Source organism: Nicotiana sylvestris, chromosome 3, assembly GCF_000393655.2.
Source record: "Nicotiana sylvestris chromosome 3, ASM39365v2, whole genome shotgun sequence".
In the NCBI taxonomy this organism is placed as follows: domain Eukaryota; kingdom Viridiplantae; phylum Streptophyta; class Magnoliopsida; order Solanales; family Solanaceae; genus Nicotiana; species Nicotiana sylvestris.
The window spans coordinates 50,778,548-50,805,624 of record NC_091059.1 but is presented as its reverse complement, the minus strand read 5'-3'; the positions used below and the strand labels follow the sequence as shown (position 1 = coordinate 50,805,624).

The following is a 27,077-nucleotide window of genomic DNA, read 5'->3' as shown; positions in this document are numbered from 1 at the left end:
AAAATCAAAGGTCAAATTTTATCTTAAGGGTGACAATTTTCATGGCTGAATTATACTACCCTACATCAGAGTTTACGCTACATGTTGTTATCCAATCGAAATCTTAAAGCTAAGTCCCATTATTCAGGAGGGTCCTGGAGACTCCTAATTAAATCCTACCTAGAACATGCAAACTTCTAAGCTAACTTATATTCTTTTGGGATACATTTATGCCAGATTATGTTATTTCTGAACTTCAAACTAGGTCCCATTTTCCAGGAGAGTCCTGAAAATTAAAAATCAAACCTGTTTAGTGATTGCCTTTCGTTATGGAGGGTTTCTTCGAAACAACCGAAATTTTCTGCCCCTGTTTCAATCAAAGAAAATCTTGTCAGTTTAAAATGGTGGTTAGTTGATGGCATTCTTGTTGAAGATTTTTCCGCTGCATTGTTTTGTTCTGACTGGCTTTCCCGAACTAGTCCTGAACCGCTTTGACTTTCTGACTGACTTTCAAACCCCATGACCTTTGACGAACCGAGTGTCCTTTACCAATGTTGTTGTTTTGCCTCTGACCCCTTTATCCGAACCTTTGCGTCTCCCATGACATTACCAAACCATTCCACTAATGAAACTTCCGGTGATTACTTGTACCCCCCTCTTATATCATGTTATCCTTAGTATGCTCCGACCACGCTGTGCTTTGCAATTTTGGAAGTTGGTAGTGAGCTTTGACTTGCTTTGAACAAGACTGACATTGAAACATCTTAGACAAATAAACCCAAAAGAAAAATTAAATGCAATGACTTTGTGGGTTAATGATAAGAAGAATCCAAAACCAGATGACTTCTACCAAAGGAAAAAGAAAAAGAAACTTATCTGAGTGGAACAACTGGTACCAATGATCATGACGTGCATTTCGAATTAATCGGCCCAATCTATCCGACCAATCAACTTTCAGTTGTCGTACTTTGTTGCCTCAGAACTTCCATGACTTGATTACTTTACCCAAACCTTGACCTTGTTCATCTTGCGGTGCCTTGAAAGGTTTTCACCAGCAGACCTCTTTCATACGTTCATCTCTCAACTCACTTTCGCCTTATAGTGACCGTGAGGGTTTTCACCAATAAGACTCTCTCATTTTTATTTCTCTCAACTCCCGTCGCCTTACGGTGCCTGTGAAGGTTTTCAACAATAAGACTCTCTCATTTTTATTTTTCCTGCTTGAACCGGAGTGTTGCCCCTGACATGAATTACCTTTACTTACTCGACTTGGCCTTTCTCGAAGACTGATCAGAAGGTCTTTCTTTGGACCGTAATGTGGGCTTTTGGACAGGGTTAGAAAGAAAGGGTATAAAAAGGTTAATTCAAATGGGTTAAAATTACAACTTTCAGAATCGAGTTTCTTACAACATCCACAATTTCTGCCCCAATTTCTTATTTGGGGACTTTTGGATTTTTGTTTTGATGGGACCGAACCGTGAGGCTGCCTACGTATTCTTAAAAGGAATCAGGTCGAACATAGTTCATGTCATAGAAATTACTTCGTTGTTGTGATTTTTCTTTTCTCTTTTTTTTTTTTTTCTGTTATTCGTTTTTTTTTCTTTTCCCTCTTTTTTTCCTTTTTGCTTTTCTCTTTTCTTTTCTTTACTTTCTCTTTCTCCTCTCTTTTCATTTTTTTCTCCTTTTCCTTTCTTGTTCACTCTTTCTTTTCCATTTCACTTACTTATCCTCTGCACTTGCGTTTCTGAATTGTGCCGTTGATCCCGAAAGAGGGGTATGAAAGAAAATAAATAAGGCTCAAAAAGGAATGATAAGGGATAAAGTGTTTAGATAGCAGAACAAAACGCCTTCATCATTTCAATCTTCAAAATATGCCAAATACAAACAAGTACAATCAAACAAGGAAATCATACATAGTATCTTTTGACTGCATCGGAATTGATAGCCATTTCTACACATTTGCCTTCTATATCTGTCAAATACAATGCGCCATTGGACAATACTCTAGATACAACAAATGGTCCCTTCCAGTTTGGGGCAAATTTTCCTTTTGCTTCAGCCTGATGAGGAAAGATACGTCTCAACACTAGTTGACCCACTTCGAACTTCCGTGGACGTACCTTCTTGTTATATGCTCTCGCTATTCTTTGTTGGTAGAAATGGCCATGACATACTGCCGCCAATCTCTTTTCATCAATCAAACTTAATTGCTCCAAGCGGGGTTTTACCCATTCAACGTCATCAATTTCTGCCTCAGCAACAATCCGAAGGGATGGGATTTCAATTTCTGCGGGTATTACTGCCTTCGTGCCATACACCAACAAATAAGGAGTAGCCCCTACTGAAGTACGGACAATAGTGCAATATCCCAGCAATGCAAATGATAGCTTTTCATGCCACTGTCTAGAACCTTCCACCATTTTTCGAAGTATCTTCTTTATATTCTTGTTGGCTGCCTCGACGGCTCCATTCGCCTTAGGGCGATATGGGGTGGAATTGCGATGTGTAATCTTAAACTGCTGACATGTCTCCATCATCAGATAACTGTTGAGATTAGCGCCATTGTCCGTAATGATTACCTTCGGAATCCCAAACTGACAGATGATATTTGAATGCACAAAGTTGGCCACTGCTTTCTTGGTCACAGATTTGAAAGTATTCGCTTCAACCCACTTAGTGAAATAATCTATGGCTACCAGAATAAATCTGTGTCCGTTTGATGCTGCTGGCTCGATTGGCCCAATGACATCCATGCCCCAAGCAACAAAAGGCCATGATGCAGACATTATATGTAATTCAGATGGTGGAGAATGAATCAAATCTCCATGCACTTGACACTGATGACATTTGCGCACAAAACTGATGCAATCCCGCTCCATAGTGAGCCAATAGTAACCTACTCGGAGAATCTTCTTTTCCAGAACATATCCACTCATATGTGGTCCACAAACTCCGGAATGTACCTCAATTATGATAGTTGTGGCCTGTCTTGCATCTATGCATCTTAGCAATCCCAGATCTGGAGTTCTTTTGTACAATATTCCTCCATTGAAGAAAAATCCACTTGCCAATCGTCAGATTGTTCTTTTCTGATCACCTGTGGCCTGTAGCGGATACACTCCCATCCTAATGTATTCTTTGATATCATGGAACCATGGCTCCCTATCAAGTTCTTCTTCCACCATATTACAGTAAGCATGCTAATCACGGACCTGAATCTGCAAAGGGTCCACATAAGCCTTATCTGGATGATGTAACATTGACGCTAGAGTAGCCAAAGCATCGACAACTTTATTATGGATCCTTTGTATATGCTTGAATTCTATCAACTGAAATCGTTGATAAAGATCATGCAAACACTGTCTATACGGTATGAGTTTTAGATCCTGTGTTTCCCATTCTCCTTGAATTTGGTGCACCAGAAGGTCTGAGTAGCCCAAGACCAAGACTTCCTGGACACCCATATCCATAGCTAACCTCAAACCCAGGATGCATGCCTCGTATTCAGCCATGCTGTTGGTACAGTAAAAACGAAGCTGAGCCGTAACAGGGTAGTATTGCCCTATTTTCAGAAATAAGTACCACTCCTATTCCCATGTTTGCAGGCCCATCAAAGAAAAGTTTCCATCCCGGCTTCTCAACTTGTTCCAACTCATCAACATGCATCACCTCTTCGTCAGGGAAATAAGTTTTCAAAGGTTCATAATCTTCATCAACCGAATTCTCGGCCAAATGGTCTGCCAAGGCCTGTGCTTTCATTGCAGTCCGAGTTACATAGACAATGTCAAACTCTCTGAGCAGGATCTACCACTTTGCAAGCCTCCCTGTGGGCATAGGCTTTTGAAAGATATACTTCAATGGATCCAAGCGAGATATGAGGTAAGTAGTATAAGATGACAAATAGTGTTTCAGCTTCTATGCCACCCAAGTTAGGGCACAACATGTCCTCTCAAGATGAGTATACTTAACCTCGTAGGACGTGAACTTCTTGCTAAGGTAATAGATGGACTGCTCCTTCCTACCAGTGATATCATGTTGACCCAATACACAACCGAATGAATTGTCCAAAACCATCAAATATAGAATCAAAGGTCGCCCTGGTTCTGGCGGGACCAACACGGGTGGGTTTGACAAATACCCCTTGATCTTATCAAAGGCCTCCTGACATTCAGCCGTCCACTTGACCGCAGCATCTTTCTTTAACAGTTTGAAGATAGGCTCACAAGTTGTTGTGAGCTGAGCGATGAACCTGCTGATATAATTCAATCTCCCCTGTAAACTCATCACCTCGGTCTTGTTCCTCAGAGGTGGCAATTCCTGAATGGCCTTGACTTTCGATGGATCCAGTTCAATACCCCGGCGGCTGACTACAAACCCCAACAACTTTCCAGATGAAACCTCGAACGCGCATTTTCCAAGATTAAGCTTGAGATTGTACCTGCGAAGCCTTTGGAAGAACATTCTCAGATCCCTGACATGGTCAGACTACTTTCTAGACTTCACGATCACATCATCCACGTACACCTCGATTTCCCGGTGTATTATATCGTGGAATATTGTTGTCATTGCCCTCATGTAGGTTGCCCCAGCATTTTTCAAACCAAATGGCATAATCTGATAGCAATACGTTCCCTACGGCATGATGAATGCTGTCTTTTCCGCATCTTCCTCGTCCATTAAGATCTGATGATAACCCGCGTAACAATCCAGAAAAGAACCAATCTCATGTTTGGCATAATTATCAATCAAGATATGTATGTTCGGCAATGGGAAAATGTCTTTTGGACTCACTTTGTTGAGATCCCGATAGTCAACACACACCCTGGTCTTGCCATCCTTCTTCGGCACAGGAACAATATTGGCTAACCAGGTAGGATACCGGGTGACTCGAATGACTTTGGCATCGAACTGTTTGGTGACCTCTTCTTTGATCTTTACACTCATATCCATTTTGAATTTTCTCAGCTTCTGTTTGACAAGGGGAAATGCCGAGTCAGTTGGCAATTTGTGAACCACTAAATTAGTACTTAGACCTGACATGTCATCATAGGACCATGCAAAAACATCTTTGTATTCGAACAGTGCTTTAATTATCTCCTCCCTGAGTTGAGGTTCTAGATGGACACTTATTTTAGTTTCACGGATATTATCTTGGTCCCCTAGGTTAACTGCTTCGGTATCGTTCAAGTTAGGTTTGGGCTTTTCCTCAAAATGACTTAGTTCCTTACTAATTTCTTCATAGGCCTCATCATCATCAAATTCCAACTTGTCATCACACTCAATTTCTTGTATTATTATTTCAGAGTTAGATTGGCTTTTAAAACTAGGCAGAAGATTCTTCATGTATGTCATGTCATTGATATCAACATAAAACAAATTGTACAAAAGAAGAAGAAACAAAAATAAAATTGGAAGGAATGAAGGAAAAGGGACAATTGTATTTCATTGAATTTAAAGATAACGGGGTTTTAACACATCCAACTGGACGGAACATAATATCTGAATTACAGACCCAGGAATAATCCAGACAACTAAAAGAAAATCAAAACCCACTACCAAGATTCCCTTCGGATAGGAAGAGGAGTGGCTTCCCAGTTGTTGACTTTTGCAGGTGGTCCCACGAATTGCATATCTGCCTTGCTTGACCCTTCCCCGACCTCAACCATGTTAGCCTCAGCGAACAACCTTTCAAGTCCCTTCTCCAAGTCTCCATCAACACCAATCAATGATCCAGGAACCTTTGACAACAATTGCTTTCTAACACCCGGCCTGATGAATGATTTGAACAGACGTGAGATTGGCTTTGGCAGTGCCCATGCTTTTTGTTTCATTTTGCGGGCTCGTCTCACATCTGCAACTGTGGGCTTGAACCCAAGACCAAAAGTATCCAGATTCTTTGAAAGAGAAACTGGCTGCACAATACCTTGCAGTGATGCACCCAAACCCTTTCCCCGTACAAAACCATTTTTCAACATTTCAACGACTACCATGACTGATGCCGCAACCATCTTTGGAGTTGAAACGCACTTTTCTTCCGGAATTTTCTCTACCGATACTGTGTCGAAAACCTGATAAACCCACGGTCCCTTGTCGTCGTCAACCTCCATGAACGGAACAATGGAATCATTGGGCACACATAAATTATCTTCACCGTGTATAACAATTTCCTGTCGATCCCATTCAAACTTGACGACTTGATGCTGAGTAGACGGGACTGCCTTGGCAGCATGAATCCAAGGTCGTCCCAACAACAAGTTATAAGAAACAGCCACATCGAGTACCTGGAATTCCATAGTAATATCAACTGGTCCTATGGTGAGCGCAAGCACTATGCCCCCAACTGAATCTTTTCCTCCACCATCGAATCCCGAAACGCAAATACTATTCTTGTGAATTCTTTCATCTTCTACTTTCAGCTTGTTCAACATGGAGAGAGGACAAATGTTCGCACTAGACCCATTGTCAATCAATACTCGAGTAACCACGGAATCTTCGCATTTCACCGTCAGATAGAGGGCTCTATTGTGCTCAGTACCCTCCACGGGCAACTCATCATCAGAAAAAGTGACTCTGTTTACCTCAAATATCTTGTTAGCTATCTTTTCCAAGTGGTTTACTGAGATTTTGTCAGGAACGTGGGCCTCATTCAAGATCTTCATCAAAGCCCGACGGTGCTCGTCAGAATGGATCAATAATGACAATAACGAAATTTGAGCCGGTGTTTTCCTCAATTGCTCCACAATGGAATAGTCTTGCACTTTCATCTTTTCAAAAATTCCTCTACTTCTTCCTCGGTCACAACTTTCTTCACCAACACTGGGTTATCTTTTGAAGTCTTAGCTTTCCTTAACTCTTCGGGGGGCAAAGCATCTCCCGATCGAGTCAAACCATGGGTCTCACACACTTCTTCTCTAACCTCTTTCCCCTGGTAAGTTGTTGTCACTCGTTCATAATTCCACGGGACCGCCTTGCTGTTGACTATCAGTAATTGAGTTACCGGTTTTATGATAACAGGCTCTGTGCGAGCACCCTTCACGACCACAACATGTTTACTTGTAACCCCTGGTACCACCACTTTAGCTTTCTCTAGTTTCACTGCAACAGTACTTGACGACCCTTTCTCGGCTACCATAGCCGGCTTGCCGACTACCTCATTTAACTGGACCACTAATTTCCCGTTGATTATCTTTTCCTTAGGACTATTTTCACTGGAATGGATCATCATCACCATCTGCGAGGGTTTCTTAGGCTCCCCTCCCTTGTGTATCAACTCAATCATATGGGTCTCATGGTGAGCTGGTAGCGGATTCTAGTTGATATTTGGTGCTTCTAGGGCCTGAACCTCGATCCGATGAGTATCAACAAGCTCTTGCACAGCTGTTTTCAGTTTCCAACACTTCTTTGTGTCGTGTCCTGGGGCCCCCAAACAATACTCACAACTCACCGAGCGGTCAAGATTTCTGGGAAGGGGATTCAGCATTTTGGCCTCGATAGGATTCAACATACCCAACTGTCTCTGCCTGTGGAATAGACTAGTATAGGATTCTCCCAATGGAGTAAAAGTCTTCTGCTTCTGCAACCTCTCATTTTTAAAGGCTTGATTGGGTCGAAAACCTATTCCAGGAGGATTTCTGTAGGTTTTTGGGGGTGGATAGTTATTTTGTGGAGCTTGGTATGGATTTTGGGGAGCCGGCGCACGCCATTGTGCGTGAGCGGGAGGTTGGGTATAGGTTTGTACATGATGAATAGAAAAATGGGAATCTAGCGGTGGGTAGTAATGTTGTGGTGGGCTATATGGAGTGTCGGGGTAATTTTGGGGATGGGGTCGAGGTTGGTTGTAGTAATGTGGAAGGTTCCTGGATCCACCCCAAGTTGCTGACTCGATCGTCGCAACATCCTCTTTCTTCTTCTTTCCGAGCACACCCCTAGTACCGTTTTGAGTGGCCTGAGTGGTTGCTTTGATTGCTGAATAACTCATGATCTTATTGGACTTGAGTCCCTCCTCAACCATGCCTCCCATTTTCACAACTTCATTAAAGGACTTGCCCACTGCTGACACCAAATGACCAAAATAAGTGGGCTCCAAAGCCTGCAAGAAATAATCAACCTTCTCGCTTTCTTTCATCGGAGGTTCAACCCTCGCCTCTTGCTCTCTCCAATGGAATCCATATTCCCTGAAGCTCTCACCGAACTTCTTCTCAAGTTTTGTCAACGACATACGATCTGGGATGATTTCGAGATTATACTGAAAATGACAGGCGAAGGCTTGGGCCAAATCATCCCATGTATACCACCTGCTATGATCTTGTCTGGTGTACCATTCTAGCGCCGACCCACTCAAACTTTGGCTGAAATACGCCATCAGCAATTCATCTCTTCCGCTTGCTCCTCTCAGTTTGCTACAAAATCCTCTTAAGTGTGCTACTGGGTCACCATGCCCATCGTACAAATCAAACTTGGGCATTTTGAACCCCGGTGGCAACTGAACATCTGGGAACAGACATAAATCTTTGTAGGCCACACTTACTTGGCCCCCTAACCCCCTCATATCTCGGAACAATTGCTCTAAGCTTTTGACCTTTCTGATCATCTCTTCATGCTCGGGATTTTTGGGCGGTTTCTCGGTCTCTGTCGGGATATCAAGATGAGGAGTGTAAGGATATGGTTCTGGGACTTTGAAGGTGGGTTTAGGGGGATAGTACTGGTTGTCGTGAGTTTGGAATAGGGGTTCACTGGAAGATCTGTGTAATGTAGCAGGTGGAAGTGCCACAAAAACAAGTGTAATTGGTGGAGGAGGGTATGAGACTTGTTTGGGTGGGGAGCTTGTGATGTATGAGAAGTGGTGCCTTGGCATTGTTGGTGTAGGGGAAAGGTTGAAGATGAGTTCACAGTGGGAGGTTCCTGAGGTTGAGCCAATGGTGGGACATAAGTGGGGTTAGCGGGATATACTGGCGGTGGATGCTCCTTCGCCCAGGCTTGGTACATTTCAGCCATCTGTTGCTTTAGCTTATACATTTCCTCCCTCATTGCATTAATGTCCATTTCTTCTACTTCTTTCGATGGGTCGACAATACTTGTTTCTGGTTCCTGATTGGCCATATTCAACCTGTCTTTCGATCGGGTGTTGTATGAATGAGTTGCCAGAATGCCGACCAGCTAACCACCTTCCTAAACTCAATTCATCAACAACAACATTGTTAGTGGTTAGGTTTTCAACAAGTTGGTAATCTCCCATTTGAGGGATGAATGCACCTAAGCAGTTAACCGTTTCTATCATACATTTGTTCCTGGTGACTTATAGACTCAAAAACAGAAAGAAAATACAAACCCAACATGACTTATAGACTCTAACAGAAAAGGAAATACAAACTCAATGAAAATCACGAGTACATCAATGCTCCTGGTGCCTACGGGACATCATTCGGTTTCGCCACGGGCCTATGTGAAAGATCCCTTTGAAGTTGGTCCAAGTCGTTCATTACTTTTTTAACAAAGGTCATCACCGCTGCAAAGAATGTAGTGCAAGTCATATCCTCACAGACGTGGCACTTCATAATGATGTAGTCAACGATGTTTCTAATTCTCTATTTTATGACGCCCTTTTCTTGTAACAAACGCCCAATCTGCTAGGCCCTGGCCTCCAAAGTTTGCTCAGCAGCATAATTTTGTTCCTGAAGCTGTTGCAAATCTATTTCTAACTGCGCCAGTGCCGTATAACAATGTTCCCTTTCAACTTTGAAGTCTTTTGCCTACTTGATCATTTTGTTTTCCGTGGCGATGACCATTTTCTTTAACCCTGCGACCTCATCGTCGTACCTTTCTCTCAACTGCTTAACCAGGCATGCCCGTTCGTCTGCATTTTTAGCCAATTGTTTTTGAGCCATGGCTAGTTCACTTTCTGCTTTGTTCAAATCGAAACTATAGTTACTCACTTTCTGCCTTAGGTTAGCTATGAGTTTTTCATCTCTGTCGCTTCAGGCTGGATTTTCTGCCGCTACTTTCATCTTTTGAATTTGAGATCGAAGGGCTTCAGGTTCTTTGGCTAGCCTTTTATTTTTCCCTTCATCCACCGCAATCTTCAAGCTACTCTCGAATTGAAGCTCCCTGATTTGCTTTTCCAATTTTTCTATTGTGGCACTGTACTCATTCTCTTTAGCCACCCAAGCCCACTGTTCTTGTGACGCTTCAACGAATTCCTGAATGTGAGGCTTTTTGGCTGGTCTTTCTGGTTCAGCCCTTGCAGTGTTCTTTTTTCTATACCAAGCAAGATAGGCGGGTGAAACTTCGCCTCTAGATAAATCACGCACTCGAGTGTTTACTGTCAAGTACTGGCATTCATTCCAAATATAACGAACTATCTCTTCATGAAATTGACCGTCAGAACTAACCTCGACCGCATGCGTACTAAGATCTTCATCTGGATGAATCACCTGCCACCTTCCCAACTGTCTAATCGCCCTTTAAGGAGCTTAAGTTTGAATACCTCACAGACCCATCAGGAGGAAATAAGGACCAGTGGCGGGCATATACACAATTTCTTCAACAGGAAGCCAACCTAATGTCCACTCTATTTGCCCTTCAGTAATGGAGCGAAGGCAGGATACCCAATCTTCAAAACCCTCTGGCCGCTTAAACCTTGCAATTCTTGTGTCAAACTCTTCAATACAACTTTTCTCTGTGGATCCATAACTCATATACTGAGGGCGATGGCACAGGTGCTTGATCATCCACATCTGTTATAGCAAATTGCACCCCTCGAAGAAATCTGCCCCAACTTTACAGGCTGTGAGAGCTCGGTATATCTCAGACACTATCATAGGGGCGAGAATGCTCTTGGCATTGGTAATCAGGACCTTAACGACTCCGGCCAACCGTAAATCAATATTCCCGTCTTTTCGGGGAAATACCACAAGGCCTAAAAAAGCTACCATGAAGGCGAAATGCCTATGCGCAACCCATTTTGTTCGGTTTCCTTTGCTACAAACCCCGCTTGCCGGATCATTGAACCCTTCTACATGCCCATACCTCTGGTATATAAAACGTAGAGTAGCAAAACCATCCTCCAACTCGGAATACTGTACTCCCTTGCTTATCTTTAGCAAATCCATGAACTTGTGAGAGTTAACGGCTCTTGGAGCGATCAGATACTTATGCCTCATCCCTTCAGTACTTCCCATATAACCTGCTATCTCTTCCAAGGTTGGTGTGAGTTCAAAATTCGAAAAGTGAAACACGTTATGGGCCGGGTCCCAAAACGTAACCAAAGCCTTTATGACATCTCCTCTGGGCCTGATTTTTAACAACCCGGTGAGACCTCCTAAATGTATATTGACCTTATCTTGCTATGATTTTCCCAGATATTCCCACCACATGTGCAACTCCAAAGGGATCTTGTTCATGACTGCTATCGGCAAACTTGGACTCGTGCTCATTATGCACATTTATTAGGGTTATTAAGCAAAAATCAAGACTCATTTGACTCAAAGACAAAATTGACACACTTTTTCTTTTCCCATTTTTTCAAAAAAAAAATCCGGTTTTGCAAATACGGCCTTTCAGCAGCTCAAAGATGAAGATTTTAAGGCTGTGTTGGCTAACCGGTGAAAACCTTGTAAAATGACCACATGCAGTTGTTCTTGCAAAAACAGCCTTCTGGCGCCCTTTTAGGGACAATCGGCTATTTATGACAAGAATGGAATCACCCTAACTATTTTCAAATAAAAGTAAATTTTTTGTTCTTTTGGATTATTTTTGCAAAGAGGAAGTTGGACCCGATGGGGATTGCCTACGTATCTCACACCCTGTGAGAATCAAACTGGCGTAGTTCGGGAAAATAAAAAAAACTTCTTTTTCTTCTCTTCTTTTTTTCTCACTCCATTGGCAAAACTCTTTTTTGTCCATTCCGTTGGCAAATAAAACAAACTATTTTTGAAGACAAAGATTATTCAATTTCTCAAAAATTTGGCAGAGTTTCAACACGATTTGGATATTGGTTTTTTTCAAAACAGGCGATTAACTTTCTTTAACCCTCATACTGCTATTTCTTTTCCAAATTCTCTCCTTTTATTCAAAAGCCGGTCAACATGCAAATCCGAAGCAAATAAATGCACAAGTAGCAAGTACGATGCATCAGGGTGATCTTTTATTTCGGGTGCACATGTCCAAGACAGACCCAACCACTGTGTTGAGTCTCCAAAGTCAGATATGCACATGATGCAAGCAAAACGCTCCTACTAGGGATCCGGCATGAGGTATTGTTATACTAGATTTAAAACCCTAGGTTTATTTGTTCTAGACCTGGCTTACCCGAGCGGACAACTCGAGCCGAGGAGGGGGCTGCGTACTGGTAACCAAAGGATCATCTGGCTTTGCAACTTCTCCGAGCCTCGTTCTATTTCGGATTTGACACTAATAGAAAGAAGTGACAATCAACGTGCACTCCTCAGGAGAGAGATGAGAGGGGTTTTGTAGATGTTTATATATACAGTTCAGATAATATCAAAGCGATAAAAAGCAACATTTAGCACATTAGGCCCAATCATGTAATAAAATCAGATAATAAATAAAGCCAAACATAATAATTATTCTATGCTCGAATTCTTGAACCCTGAACCAGAGATTCTGGGTTCGATCCCCAGCAGAGTCGCCAGAGCTGTCACACCTCCTTTTTTAGATACACCCTCGAAAGGGGATGTATAAAAGAATTTTTCCAATTAAAGGACAATCGAAACGGGATTTATACTAAGAAATTCAGAGTCACCACTTGGGAGATTTGTGGTATCCCAAGTCACCAAATTAATCCCGAATCGAGGAGAATATGACTCTGTTTAACAGTCCGCGAAACAGAAATCTGAGTAAGGAGTTCTGTTAACCCGGGAGAAGGTGTTAGGCATTCCCGAGTTCCGTGGTTCTAGCACGGTCGCTCAACTGTTATATTTGGCTTAATTATCTGATTTTAATATAGGTTTTAACCTATGTGCAATTTTAACTTTAAACCGCTTTTATTCATTTTTAAAGAAGATTGCAACGTTATTAAAACACGTCTCGAACCACGTCACATAAATGCACCCGTGATTTTTGACATATTTAGATTTGGGTCACATAAATGTGCACCCGAATTTAGGAAAAGTAATTTTATTAAAATATTGCACCTAAAGCAACTACGCGTTTTTAACTTTGCGAGGACCATGGAATTTTACTAAATGGCACACCTCGAATTCTAAATGTTTTTCAAGACATAATTAAAGAGGACCGCGCGATTTTTCATCTTACTTGCCGCGACGCACCTCAATTCCATTTTTAAAGGATATTCAAACTATAGCTTGAAGGGCCATGAACTATGAGTTATCTAGTTATGACTCACCTTCAATCTACATGATGGGCTTAATCAATTAACACTAAATGTAGTTAAAAGTTCCTTTTAAATTAGCCAAAAGGCTTGTGTGAGGGAAAACTAATTCATTGCAAAAAAAAGGCATGAGCCCACACAAAAGTATTGGAGGCCCCAAACAAAGGAAATGGCCTGGCTCTGACTCAAAGAAGCCTTCTAAATTGGGATACTACATAAACAATGTCCTTGCCTAAACAAATAATATCCATATTATTCAGCCTAAACTTGATCTAACAGAAAAGGGAATATATACTTAACAGTACTTGCATCACCATTGAACCAAGAAGAAACAGATGCCAACTAAGGAAAGAGTTCTTAAATACAAAATATGAGGCCAAATAAAACTGACATGAGAATGGTCATAACACCTTGACATTGTAATGTATAACACCATGATAAATGTGCTCGAGAAGGCTGGCAGAATTGAGGAAGTAAACAAGCTTTTCCAGCAGATGAAAGATAGTGGAATCAATCCAGATGTTGTCATTTACAATACACTAATCGAAGTTCAGGTAAAGGTAGGTCAGATTAAGCAAGCTTACAAGTTTATCAAATTGACTGCCAGCAGCACAAATGCTACAGCTTATCATCAGCACAAAGAAGACTGCCAGCAGAACATATCACTATTAAGCTATTTGAACGAATCGATTTAAAGTCAGCCTTAGCACAACTATTGACTAGTTGTGTGCTAAATTCCCAAACAGAACACCATGGCTAACAATGCAGAATTTTTGAACAAGAGCAGGAAACAGAGCTACATAGACAGTGCAAAACAGGGCAGGCCAACAACTGCTCAAATTGACTTCTTCAACAGCTCGAAAGAGCAGAAGTCTTGTAGCAGAAACAAGGCATGTAAATTTCGAGCAAAGCAGGAAATAGAGCTGCCTAGACAGTGCAAAACAGGGCACCTTTCAACAGGCTGACAGTCCAAACAAGTATCCCAAAATGCTACATATTTCAACACAATTCATTGCTTGAATCAGTTCTTTTTAGTAGCACGACAAAATAGAGTTCTTATAGCTGTAACAATGCAGATAACTTTTCGAGCAGGGGAAAAGAAAATAGAGGAAATCTGCACATGTACAAGCAGTGACACAGCTGAGTTTCAACACCAATTGTTTCCCGATCAAATAGAGCTATCAGTTGACATAAGGACTCGACAGAACAAAGAACAGCAACAAGCAAACTAGACTATCAATAGGCAGAAAACAACACTTGTTTCCAGAACTCTTCCGGGCTCCAACTAAGAAAAATGTACTAAATGTTCATAAAAATCATAACATAATATGTCGCTAGAATGAGATTCGGCTAACATTTTCACGACTACCCAAGCTTCAACCAAACAAAGCAAACTAATGGAACAAACAACAAGAATTCAAAAGTTAAAGCGTCGCAGATTCATACTCTGCTAGCAACCACAGGTTTCATCAAAATGTAACTTATCACGTCGACAATGCATAAATTTTAGCTTAATCAAGATTGAACTTCTTAACCATGTTTTAAGCCGTCTAAACAAAGTAGTACAAGAGAGGAAATGCACCCGAACGCGCAAAACTTCAACTACTTCCAAGAGCAGAATACAAGAAGGTTTAGTAGTGGAAATCCAAAAACAAAGCAACAGCAGAGAAACAGGACTTAGCAGCCAGGGAGGAAACTCGACCAGCAGCTCTCAACAGTGATGAGCTCGCTTAAATCAAATTCACTTGAAAGGAAATCATGGAAGGAAAATGGATTTTTTTTCTTCGAATTTTCAGAGTTTTGGAAGCAAAGTGAGAACAAGCAAAAGAAAAGAACTCGAAAATTTTCCCGTTCTCTTTCAAAAAACGAAAAGAAAATAGAATGAATAAAACCTAAGAAAACTCAGAACCAAACCTCCATTTTTCTTCCTCTGATTTTTTTTACCCCAGAATTCTCTGAAATCCTCCCCAATTACAAAAATCAGAAACAACCTTTTTGAAAACGAACCTCTAATGAATGTGGGGCTTGGATTCGGTGAAATCGATCCAACGCCTCACACTCATCCAACGAATAGTTCTCAGAACCTTCCAATCGCGTGCTATATCTCACCTTCGAGCGAGTGAGAGGAGGGGGAATCTTTGGTGTCAGAACCGTTAGAAATGGCAAGAAGAGAGTAGGGGGAAATGCGTGGTGTGAGGTTTGATGCTCACTCGCCATGGATTTTGCCTGAATTTGGGGCTTGTTCGCGTGTTCTTCGGAGAAGAAGAACAGTAACGCATTGGGTTTGGGACTTACGGCTCGCCCGTTCGCTTCTTTTAGTTATGAATTATTGGGAACGATTCGGGTCAGTTTAAGGCAGACGAGAGGGTAAGGCTGGAATTGGGTTGGGCCTGAGCGGACTGGGTCGAATTTATTTGGGTTGAATGGCATTTGGGCCTTGCATTTTAATCCATTACTCAACGGCCCTATTTTCTTAATTCTCTTTTTCCTCTCTTTTCATTTGTTGTTTTTTCTTTCCCTTCTTAATTAATTAAAACTCCTAAAAATAATTAATTTACTAAATTATGCTAAATACCTAATATAATATTTACAAGCATTAATTATTTCTAAATTAAAGGGGAAATTATTGATTTGGAATTAAAAGGCTAGAAACGCAAAAGTAAGCCAATCTTGTGATTTTCATTTTAATTGAGTACCTAATTTAATAGTTAATCTTAAAATGTGAAAATCAATCCTAAATGCCAACGCATGGTATTTTTGTATTTTTTTTCATGAATTAAATAAAATAAACATGCACAGATAAATGCAAACAGTTGACAAAAAATGCCACAAAAATTCACAAAATTGCAAATAGTGGAAAAAATTTATTTTTCTTGAATTATGAGAGTAACCCACGTAGGGCAAAAATCACGTGCTCACAACACACACCGTATTTTACACTTGCTCTTTGAAGTTTGATTTCAGGTTAATTTAAGAATGTTAAATTCTCAGTCCGCTAACTTAAACGTTGACGTCGAGTCAGGCCACCACGGTGAAAACAATAACGTGGCACCCAGCAATGTCGTACGCCCTCTTGATCCCAATGGTGTCCCAATCGCTGACCCGGTCAACGCTAACTCACAGGTTGCCATCAACATCAACTGCCAACTGACCCTGAAAATAGCATTCGCGGAGCAATTCGACCATCTACACAAGAAGCACCCAAAGGAAAAGGTGATGGAGTTAGCTTGCGGTTGATCTTCAAAATGTTACAAGCTTAGCAAGCGGCAATAGCGCATTTGCAGACCCAAAGTCACACCCCTAACAGGATCGAGCGTGAGTGGGTAAAAGAAAACGCTCAAATGGATGAACAAATTGCCATGAAACTAGATAAATTCGCGCTCGGGAAATATTTCGAGCTGATGAAAATGCTCGAAGCGCTAACAAAACGGGTTGAGTCTAGTAAGAAAAAAGATAATGACATGATGGTGAAAACTTACAATTCGAGGGTCGATCAGATCCCGGGAGCGCCTCCAATATTGAAAGGGCTGGATTCAAAATAATTCATTTATAAGACTTTCCCCCCAAGTACGGCACTGAAGCCAATCTTGAAGAGATTCCGAATGCCCGAATTCCCAAATATAATGGGATCATATATCTAAACGAGCATGTAACTTCCTATACATGTGCAATTAAAGGCTTTGACCAAGAAGTCGATGAGATCAAATCAGAGTTAGTGAAGAAATTTGGGGAAACCTTGTCCAAAGAAGCGATGATATGGCACCATAACTGCCTCTGAATTCTATTGATTCATTTCTATTCTTGAAGATGCTTTCTTAAAAGCCCATGCCAGATCCATCAAGGTCGAGACGAGGAAATCAAACCTATTTAAATTCAAGCAGAGAGATAATTAGATGCTTCGGGAGTTCGTGTCAAGGTTTCAGATTGAGCGAATGAACCTGCCCCCGGTCGTGGATGATTGGGCCATTTTGGCGTTCACTCAAGGGCTCAAACCGCGAAGTTCCATTGCTTCTCAATAATTGAAGTAAAACTTGGTAGAGTACCCAGCGGTTACTTGGGTCGACGTCCAAAGCAGGCATAAGTCAAAGATCATAGTCGAGGACGACCAGTTGGGGCCGCCCTCGAGGTCTATTTACCCAAACAGAGCGAATGACAAATCTAAAAGGATTAGGGACTAGGAGCCAAGGCCGGTCTGAGATCGGTATCACCCGTATGACTCGGACAAAGAGGGAAATAGATACAGTCACCACCCAACCAGGAACGACATGAGAAGTTATCAAGCACCAAACAACAAGCAACCGGGGTTTGATGAGTAAGGGCGGTTTCGGTAGATCGCTCGGTGGTAGGGAAGAACCGAGATTTTTGGTGTAAAACTTCAATGTGGATGTTGCGAATATAGTGTCAACCATTGGTTGCATCAAAGAGACCAAGTGGCCTAGGCCACATTAGTTCGATCCCGCACAAAGGGATCATAGCTTGGTATGTAAGTACCATGGTACTCACAGTCACATGATCAAATATTGTTGACAGTTGAGGTAAGAGGTGGCTCGACTATTCAACAATGAACATCTTCGAGAATTCATAAATGAACGGGCCAAAAATCATTTCAATAACAGGGATGCCAACAAATAGATTGAACAAGAGGATCCCAACACGTGATCAACATGATCATTGGGGGAGTGGATGCCCCCAAGGGCCAATGATAAAATGCATCAAGGTTTCTATCACAAGGGAAAAATGAACCCGGGATTACGTCCCGAAGGGGCCCATCTTATTCAGCGACAAGGATACTGAGGGCATCATCTAGCCTCACAACTATGCACTAGTAATATTCGTACTTGTCAATAAAGTTCGAGTTAAATGTGTATTAATTGATCCAGGTAGCTTGACCAACATCATCTGATGGAGGGTCATAGAAGAGTTGGGATTATTGGACCAAATCATGCCGGCAGTCCAAGTGTTGAACGGGTTCAACATGGCATGCGAGAAGATGAAAGGTGAAATAAGCCTACCATTAAACACTATGGGGACCACCCAAGAAAAAAAATTCTACATGATCAAGGGGATATGATGTACAATGCCTTGTTTGGAAGGCTATGGGTTCATAGCATGAGGGCGGTACCAGCAGCAGAATTTTTAATTCAAGATTACAATTTACATAGCCGTAACAAAAACACAGATGCATCATGCGACAAAGATGCATCATGCGACAAAGATATACTAATTTCTATCAATAACTTTTTAGCAGCAAAGATGGAACATGCAAATCAAAATTAAGAAAATCACAAAGCAGATACGAGTGCTTAATCACTATCACTATTAAGCACTAAAAAATGGATATGGGAAGATTATTATAGTGCACACCGCTAAGAAATAGAGTATCTTCGGCAGATTTTAATGGGTCAAATTAAAAAATAGAAGAAAATTCCCTATCCCTCACCCACCCATCAGTAGGTACGTTGCCAAAAGAACGGATTTAAATCAGTACTTTTTTATTTTAAATAAGCAATATTAATACCTAGAATGAGTTGGTCTTCTTTGTTGCTATCAGTGGATGGACGACGGATTGGTTGCGAAGTTGGTTGCTGTGCAGAAGAAGCTTCTCCTGGAGAATTATCACCCAATGCCGCAAGAATAATGTTAGCATCAATATTAATTCCTGAACGCTAAAGTCGTGCAAGGACATCTGCAACAACTTCTTGACGGATAGTTGCCTTTTGTTACTCAATTTTTTCCTCCATTCTTTGTATCTTCTCCTCCATTTTTTGTAGAGAATTTGTAGTATTTGAAGAGGATTCAAAAAATCCTATTTTCCCTCTCAAAGAAGTTCTTATAACCCCTCGTTCATACAATCTCAGACGTCCCGGATGTTCAGGCTCATGACATATGCAAATGCATCTACGGACTCATTGCCATTTTCATTTTGTTGTGCTTCAATTTCCTCCATTTCAGACTTCAAAGAAAATTCAAACAAATAGAACAAGTAAATAAAAAGTAAACTAATAAAAACAAATAATTGATCTCAATATAACATCAGTTAAATATAATTCGCACAATTTTACTAGTTGTATCTTCATCCGAGAACTTGTATGATCGCCCATCTTTCCTTTTTCTTGTATCTACAAAGACTTCCTTTGGTGATAAAGGAGCCGAAGTTTCCTTATCGTTTTCCTACTTACATGAAAGTAAGTTAGCATTCTTGATGATCTACCATGTACTAAACAAGAGCCAAAATTGAGAAATTGGTTGCCATGATTTGTTAGTTACACACCAACTTAGAGCGAACTAAAGCAAAACTTTTTTTTCCACCAGTGTGAGGATTCTTCTAACTTTTTCCGGTTTTCAATATTAATTTGGGACATTCTCTGCAAGAAGAAAGAAACATCAAACAACAACTTCATTATGGATCATTCATGTTCTTCAGTACAAGCCATTCAGATATATATGACCAATTATTCTCATAACTTAATTGATCTCTCAAGTCATATAGTTCATCCTTAAATTGCACAATCAATCTAGAAGATAAGGACCTTTTTTTTTAAGAACTAGGGGAGGAGCTTTATCACCAATGCAAGTTTAAGGAAGGCAATGGAGCAAAAATAAGGTTCTGGGAAGATAAATGGTTGGGGGACTCAACATTGCAAGCTGATTTTCCGAACCTTTATTCAATATCCACAAGTAAACAGTCAACCATTTCACAAAACAGAGCTAAATTCTACATCTTCTTGATGCTTTCTATGAAATACATTAACTTATTAAAAAAAACAAGTGGCTCATGAAGCAGGATAAATGATTCAACCAGCTAAATGGTCCGCCATCTCCAAAAAAATTCTTAACAGTAAAGAATCAAGTCACATCACTAAAATAGTAAAAATGTAATATAAATGCAGTTCCATTTGTCTAATAATGAACGTTAAACAAAGAAGAGATCAAGCCACTAACAACAAAAAGAACTGCTGGCAAGACAAAAGCAAATAGACTCATTGTTGTCCAACTTCAGCTTTCTTCTTTAGCCAAAGCCTATCAAGAGCACTATCAGCGTCTTCCTCGGCTAAACTCATCCAAATGCCCAACGTTGAGCTGGACATAAGCATGATCCTTAGAAGTGATCAACCTGTTAGTGGCAGAGAACTTCCTATGGATGTAAAGGTCCATGTTTTGTCCCTCGTCGTTCTGCATCTTGAAAACTAGGCTTTACACTAGTAGACTTTAGAAGTTAAAAGCCCCTGGAAGACAGTCTCTAAATAAAAACCTAACAACTAAATCCCCCAATTCTGAAAACTAAAAATCACAAAATATATCGCATAATACAAACAAAACAGAAGCAAAATAATGGGTTTATCAGAAATATTATCAAAGAAAGAAAATAGAAGGAGCAAGGAAATAATTTTTCAGACTAGGGAAGAAGAAAGCAAAATCGAACAGTAACAGCAAACATCGAACAGGTAAAAACCCGAAAGCCTACCTCAGATATTGTGGTATATTAGCCGATAATAGTCGTCCTTCACCGGAAATAATCGTCCTTCACCGGAGCTGGTCGACAGAGTTCGCTGGTGGGTTCTAGGTTGATGAACAGAGAGAGAGGTGTTTGAGATTTTGGGGGAATCGCTGTTGAGAGTGAAGTCGATGTCTTCTAGGTTGGTTTTGTGTTTCAGAGTTATTAAGATATTAGTGGGGTCCATTATTTTTGTTTTTTAATAAAAACCTATGAGGGAAACAGAGGAGGGAAAATTAAACCGCTCTAATAGCTTTTTATTTCACAAAACCGTTCCCACAAACAACCTTATTGTATCGCATATAAAAACCATCTCCGTACAGATACTTATGGTGATGGTTAATAGACTATTGGAACGGTTATTGTTCAAAAGTGTGCCAGAAGCCTTTTGACTTTATTGGGATGGTTAAAACCGTTCCAAAATATGATCTATTGTAACAATTACAAAACCGTTGCCCAAAAACTATTCCAATAAATTTGTTTTCTAGTAGTGCGTTCTGATTTAACCCTTCAGAGTGGAAGGAACAACTGAGGGAACAGGTCCCTACCAGTTCCCGAGGAGACTATACGAAGTCAACTCTTCAGTTAGAAAGTTGCTACCTATACACGCTACAGTACATGAACAGTGTTGCAGTCAACTTTTCACTGAAGACTTTTTACCTACCTTTCTTACATCATTGTAAGTGATGTCACACATGTATATATACAATCAAGAAAGGTAAAACAAACTCAATTGAACTTTTCAGAAGCTCATTCACGTGACTATCCAGCAAGAAAGTTTCAAGTGCTTCAAGAACAAAGAACAAAGCAACTACGCACCAGTTCCCACATTGAGTTATTGTATGTCCTTAGTTGAGTTGTAACTTTGTAATAGTTCTTCAATTGTAATTCCTATCTAGCTTTTTTAGAAGTATTCTATAGGAACCCTTTTGTAAACCTTAAACTAGTGCGTTTGAGTCTTGGCTAGAGTTAGTCATGCTGTAAAGTCTTTGTAATAGAGTTATTACAAAGTGGCTTGTAAAAGAGTATTACAAGTTAGTAAGGGATTAAGAGGTTAATTCCTAGGTTGAATAGGTTGTAATCTAAAAGTTGCTCAGTAGTGAATTTGAAATCCTACAAGGGTAGGTCGAGATTTTTAATCCCGTTGAGCTGGGAACTTTCCACGTAAAATTCCTCTTGCCATTTAATTATTGCTCTATATGTATACTGTTGAATGTGATAGAGAACCTGGTTCTCTATAGAGTTTGGTTGACCCTTATATTCTATCAGCCAGCATATCCTGGGCCTCGGAGGACTTGTTCGAAGCTACCTACTACTTGGACATAAACGTGAGATACTCCCGTCCGAGGGCATTCCGTTATGAGATGGCCGAGTCCAGTTGTGCTCGGAGCTCATTATTTAGTCGAGACCACTTGTCGACTTTATCCTTCATCACTCTGAGCTGGTCCTTGGCCGATGCCAAATCCTCTTTGGTAGCCTCCTTTTTCGAGGCCAGAAGATCCACCTTGCTCCTCAACGCCTCGGCTGATGCTTTGACCTCGTTTTTTTCGGCTCGGAATTGGTTGATCAGGTATATCTTCTCTTAGACCTGTGAGGTTGCATTATTTGCAGCTATTCTTAGCCTCTCATTATTAATCTAAAATACCCTTACCTTTTCGACCAGAACAATATGTTCCCGTTTCACCGACGAGGACTCCTTTTGAGACTTTTCCTACTCAGCTTCGAGGATGGGAGGTCCTTGAGGGCCTCGTCTTTTTTCTCTCTAAGAGCTTTGTAGATGTCCTTCTACCGAACCTATTCCTTGAGCTTGAACTTGATTTGGCTCACCTATATTAAAGACTGATGGAAGCTCTCGTGATGAAGCACCGAGGCATGAGAAACAAAAATGATGAGATCATAAGAATATGCAAAGGTTAAATGAACCCTTTAAGGGATACAAAGAAAGAAAAACATACAATGTTCAGTGCCTGTAGTGCCTCGTTGAAAAGGCTCGATGCATCTACCTCGTTCATCTTAGCTTGGTCCTCTTCGGTCACCAAGTAGCGATTGTAGCTAGCAATGCCAACCGATCCGGACAGCACCCGGGTATCCGCTAGGATCGTAAATTATAGAATATAAGGATCCACCAAACTCTATAGAGAACCAGGTTCTCTGTTCGGTCCAACAGTACACACACCCACAACAGTAATTAAATGGCAAGAGGAATTTTTCGTGGAAAATTCCCAGCTCAACAGGATTAAAAACCACGACCTACCCTTGTAGGATTCCAAATTCTTTACTGAGCAAACTTTTAGATTACAACCTATGCAACCTAGGAATTAACCTTTTAATCCCTTACTAACATGTAATACTCTATTACAAGCCACTTTGTAATAACTCTAATACAATCACTTTACAACATGACTAACTCTAGCCAAGACTCAAACACTCTTGTTTAAGGTTTAAAAATGGGTTCCTATAGAATACTTCTAAACAAGCTAGATAGGAATTACAATTAAAGAACTATTACAAAGTTACAACTTAGCTAAAGACATACAAAAACTCTATTTGGGAATTGGTTCGTAGTTGTTTTTTTCTTTGTTCTTGAAACACATGAAACTTGGTTGCTGGATAGTCATCATAAATGAGCTTGTTAAATGTTCAAGTATTTTGTTTTACCTCCCGTGAATGCATATATACATGTGTGACATCACTTACAATGATGTGAGCAAGGTAGGTAAAACGTCTTCCGTGAAAAGTTGATTGTAGCGCTATTCTGCACTATAGCATATTCAGGTAGCAACTTTCCAACTGGAAAGTTGACTTCGTACAGGCTCCTCGGGAACTGGTACAAACCTGGTCCCTCAGCTATTCCTTCCACTTCTGAAGAGTTGAATCGTATTCCACGCTGAATCCCAACCTGGGACCTTGTGTTCTTGAGGTCTTGTACATGTATAACAAGTTACTTATCTAGTTCTGGATAGTAAGTTTGTTAGATTATCAAAACATAAAGTAAAGTACTTATAACTAAAGTACTTGAAACCTATCAGTAAACATGACCGTTCTTTTATGTTGAGATCTACACTCGGGGCTAGGAACTGCTTCACCAGCTATTGGCTTGATCTCGGCCCGCCTAACTCTGGCAGCATATCCCTTTTTGAGATCTCTAAGTGACCAAACCCGGAGTAGTCCTCTAATTCACCGATGTCCATGCCTTCAAATAATAGTTTTAGGGCCTTGTCTATGGCCCATGATATCTCGGTTGGTTTTCTTTAATGGCCTAAACCTCGTAAAATAGAGACTTCATGTGAGATGATGACTCAGGATGTCAATTACATTGGAGGCTTCTCTCGGAGAGGGAGTAGCTTATCGAGAGGTCGTAGCCACTAGCTTTCCTTCAGGCTCCCAAGCCAAAGAGGGTTCGCCCCCCGGTCACTTCCTTCTTATGCTGCCTGCTCTTCTGCATCAATGGCTAGCCCATGGGCAATGAAATCCAAGTCGTCATCTTCAAGGTAGTCCCTGAGCTGGTAAAGGGATTCGGGGTACGATACCCTGGCCCGAGTACTCTTATTTTTTCTCTCTAAGACCCTGACCACGAACCTCTTCTTCATGGCCTCGGCGTTCGCCTCTAGGGAACCAGAGACCCCCTTTTTCTTCTCTTTTTCTCTACATTCTTTGCAGCGGCCTCGACATTAAGCTATCCCGAAGTGTAGGGTTTAGCAGGCGAGGACGGAGCCTCTTCCTCTTCCACTACTTGAAACTCAGTGGTCTTGGGCAAACCTATGGAAGAAAGAAAGGGACTTAATAAAGATGATAGTTGAATAGAAAAGGAAACTCAATCGGGTGGAGAATACTCACTATGGGAACAAGCCTCCCACTTGCCCTTTAATAGTTGGGGCCTTCGCGCACCAAATATCATAATTGTTTGACTATCCCCTCGACCTACTCTTTGAAGCAAGGAACTACTTTGTGGACTCGGGCGACCACTGCACAACAGTAGAACCAGGCGATGAGAAAGAAGAACAAAACCCAAAGAGTATTCTAACTACTTAAGAGGAGAGGAACTTACGTGTTAAGTTCCATTTTTCAGGGAATGATAGGAACTTGGGAAGAATGATATCCTTGGGCGTAACACAAAAGAATCTCCCTTACCAGCCTCGGTCCCTGTCTTCATCGATGCTCGAGAATGGATCTTTCTTTGCTCGATGGAAGAGCTTGACTTATCCCCCTCAAAATATTCAGGGACTGTGGAGGCGAAGCAGATGGCCGATGTTAAACCAAGGTTCCACCATGTTATTGAAAAAGTGACAAAGAAGGATCATGATCCTCTAAAAGGACGGTTGAATTTTCCCGAGGCTGACTTTGTACCTTTTGTAGAAGTCGAGGAATATTGTATCCACCGGGCCAAGAATGTAAGGGTATGTATAAACACTTAAATACCCCTCCACATGCATAGTGATGTCCTTATCAGGTCCAGGAACAACCACTTCCTTGCCCTCCCACTTGCAGTGCTCTTGAACCATCGAGAGCGTGTCGTTAGTGATGGAGCATTTGTACTTCCACACCTCCTCACCTTAATCCCCTTGCTTGGAGGCTTTTTGGACTTTAAATTCATTTTCTATATAGCAGCCTCCAAGGATGAAATTCTTTAAAGGAAGTTTGGAGGCCACTTTATGTATGACCACTTCGACATTTGTGGCCGGGTTAGATGTTGAATAGACTGTCTATTAGGGCAGAGATTTTGAATTTTTCACTATCAAATTCTGGGAATATGAATGTATATAGGCGTGTATGAAGATTTGAAGATGAGAATGAAGGTCTTAGGGTCAAACTTGAAGATTCACGAACAAAGTATGAATATTTGAAGATGGGAAGATGAAGATATGAAGATGTGAAGAACAATATATGAAGATTTGAAGGGATTATGGGCAAGTCAAAAGTTCGGGGGTAACATAAGAAGGTTTGAAATCGGAAAGTATAAAAGTGAAAAAAGAACCGAAGCTTTTATAGAGGAGAGGTAATTAATGCATGATGTTTCGCATTCAAGGACGGTCAACCGGTAGCTGACACATGTCCAAAGCCAGAGCGACACGACAGATGGGACGCTTTACTATCTCATTGACCTGATTGCAGTGTATGGAGGAGTGAACAGGGTAAATTAATCACTTCTAGTCGGTTTGATAAATTTGCTCTCCGAAAAGTGAGGGGACTATCTTTGTACGGGTAAAATCGTGGATAATGTTACCCCCGATTTCCCGGTAAAGAAACGAGAGGGAAGCATGATCTGACGCAACCCCAAGTAAACTCAAAAGGTTCCTCGCCTCGGAGCCCGGGGAGGACGAATGGTGCATCCAGGATTGGACACGGCTAAACAACAAGTCCGTGTAGAGTAAAGGTTCAAGACTAAAAAAAAGAGAAACGGTTGAGCACGATAAGCGGGGAGACGTAACATTCTCCCTCTATCGGATATTACGGTGCAAATCCCGCCTAATATCAACTGCAGATCAACATTTATCGAAAAATAGGAGTTTTACCTTATTTAGACTTGTACTAGGATTGAAGCTCCACTACTATATAAAAGGGAGAACTTTTTCATTTTAAACCACTGTTGGCACGCATATCAAAGCAATAAAATTTCACTTTCATTCTCTAGCTAATGTTCATTGTGATTTTCAGCTGCTTAATTATTCTGTTAAAACCGAGTCAGTCTTGAGGGCTTGATCGAGGTTAATTTTCAATGTTCTTCTAAAAGGACAGTCTTGATTATTCATCACGTTTAGTTTGATTATTTTGCTTCCCTTTACTTTAATTAATTTCTGTTCATAGATCATTCGTATTAAATTAGATCGTGTATCCTTTAATTGGGGGCGGGGATGAGGGGAGGGGGGATGTGAACCATTTTAAGAAACAAATACATTCATTTCTAGAAAATTACACTCTAACCTCAAACTATATTGGTTATGAAACCTTTGTCATATGCTAGACAGGATAAGAACTTTCATGGGTGGAAAAAGATAAAATACAAGCCTAACTCTATTTTCTTAGTCATTTACAAGCTTACATTAGTCACATTTTTTTGTGTATGTTCACTCCTAGAAATTCCGTAAACATGAGGGAATGCATAAATATGTATTAAAAATAATCCAGGTATCATATAACCAAAATGTTTTACAGCACAAAGAGCATCATCATTATATTGTCATGATTATATGTAAAACCATATGGGACTCTCTTCCCCTATCTAAAAGATTGACCAAATATAGGGTTGATGGATCT

At 40.8% G+C, this 27,077-nt stretch overlaps 1 protein-coding gene across 8 annotated transcripts in view; it reads right to left on the bottom strand.

Annotated features, from left to right (window-relative positions):
* Nucleotides 1–20,976, bottom strand: part of LOC104233012 (uncharacterized) — a 33,362-nt gene extending 12,386 nt beyond the window's left edge. For 2 of the 8 annotated variants that reach the window (XR_011406036.1, XR_011406034.1), the window contains exons 1-3: nucleotides 20,793–20,976; nucleotides 19,382–19,692; nucleotides 18,846–19,280 (exon numbers count right to left, since the gene is read on the bottom strand). Coding sequence is in view for 5 of the 8 variants with exons in the window: in XM_070170763.1 (XP_070026864.1) it covers nucleotides 7,289–8,833 (1,545 nt within the window). In the remaining 3 variants the exon portion in view is untranslated. Of the gene's footprint in view, nucleotides 1–1,425; nucleotides 19,281–19,381; nucleotides 19,693–20,792 lie in introns of those variants that run through there. The other 6 variants (XR_011406035.1, XM_070170763.1, XM_070170764.1 and 3 more) reach the window with 6 other exon arrangements.
* Between the last annotated feature and the right edge of the window lie 6,101 nt (nucleotides 20,977–27,077).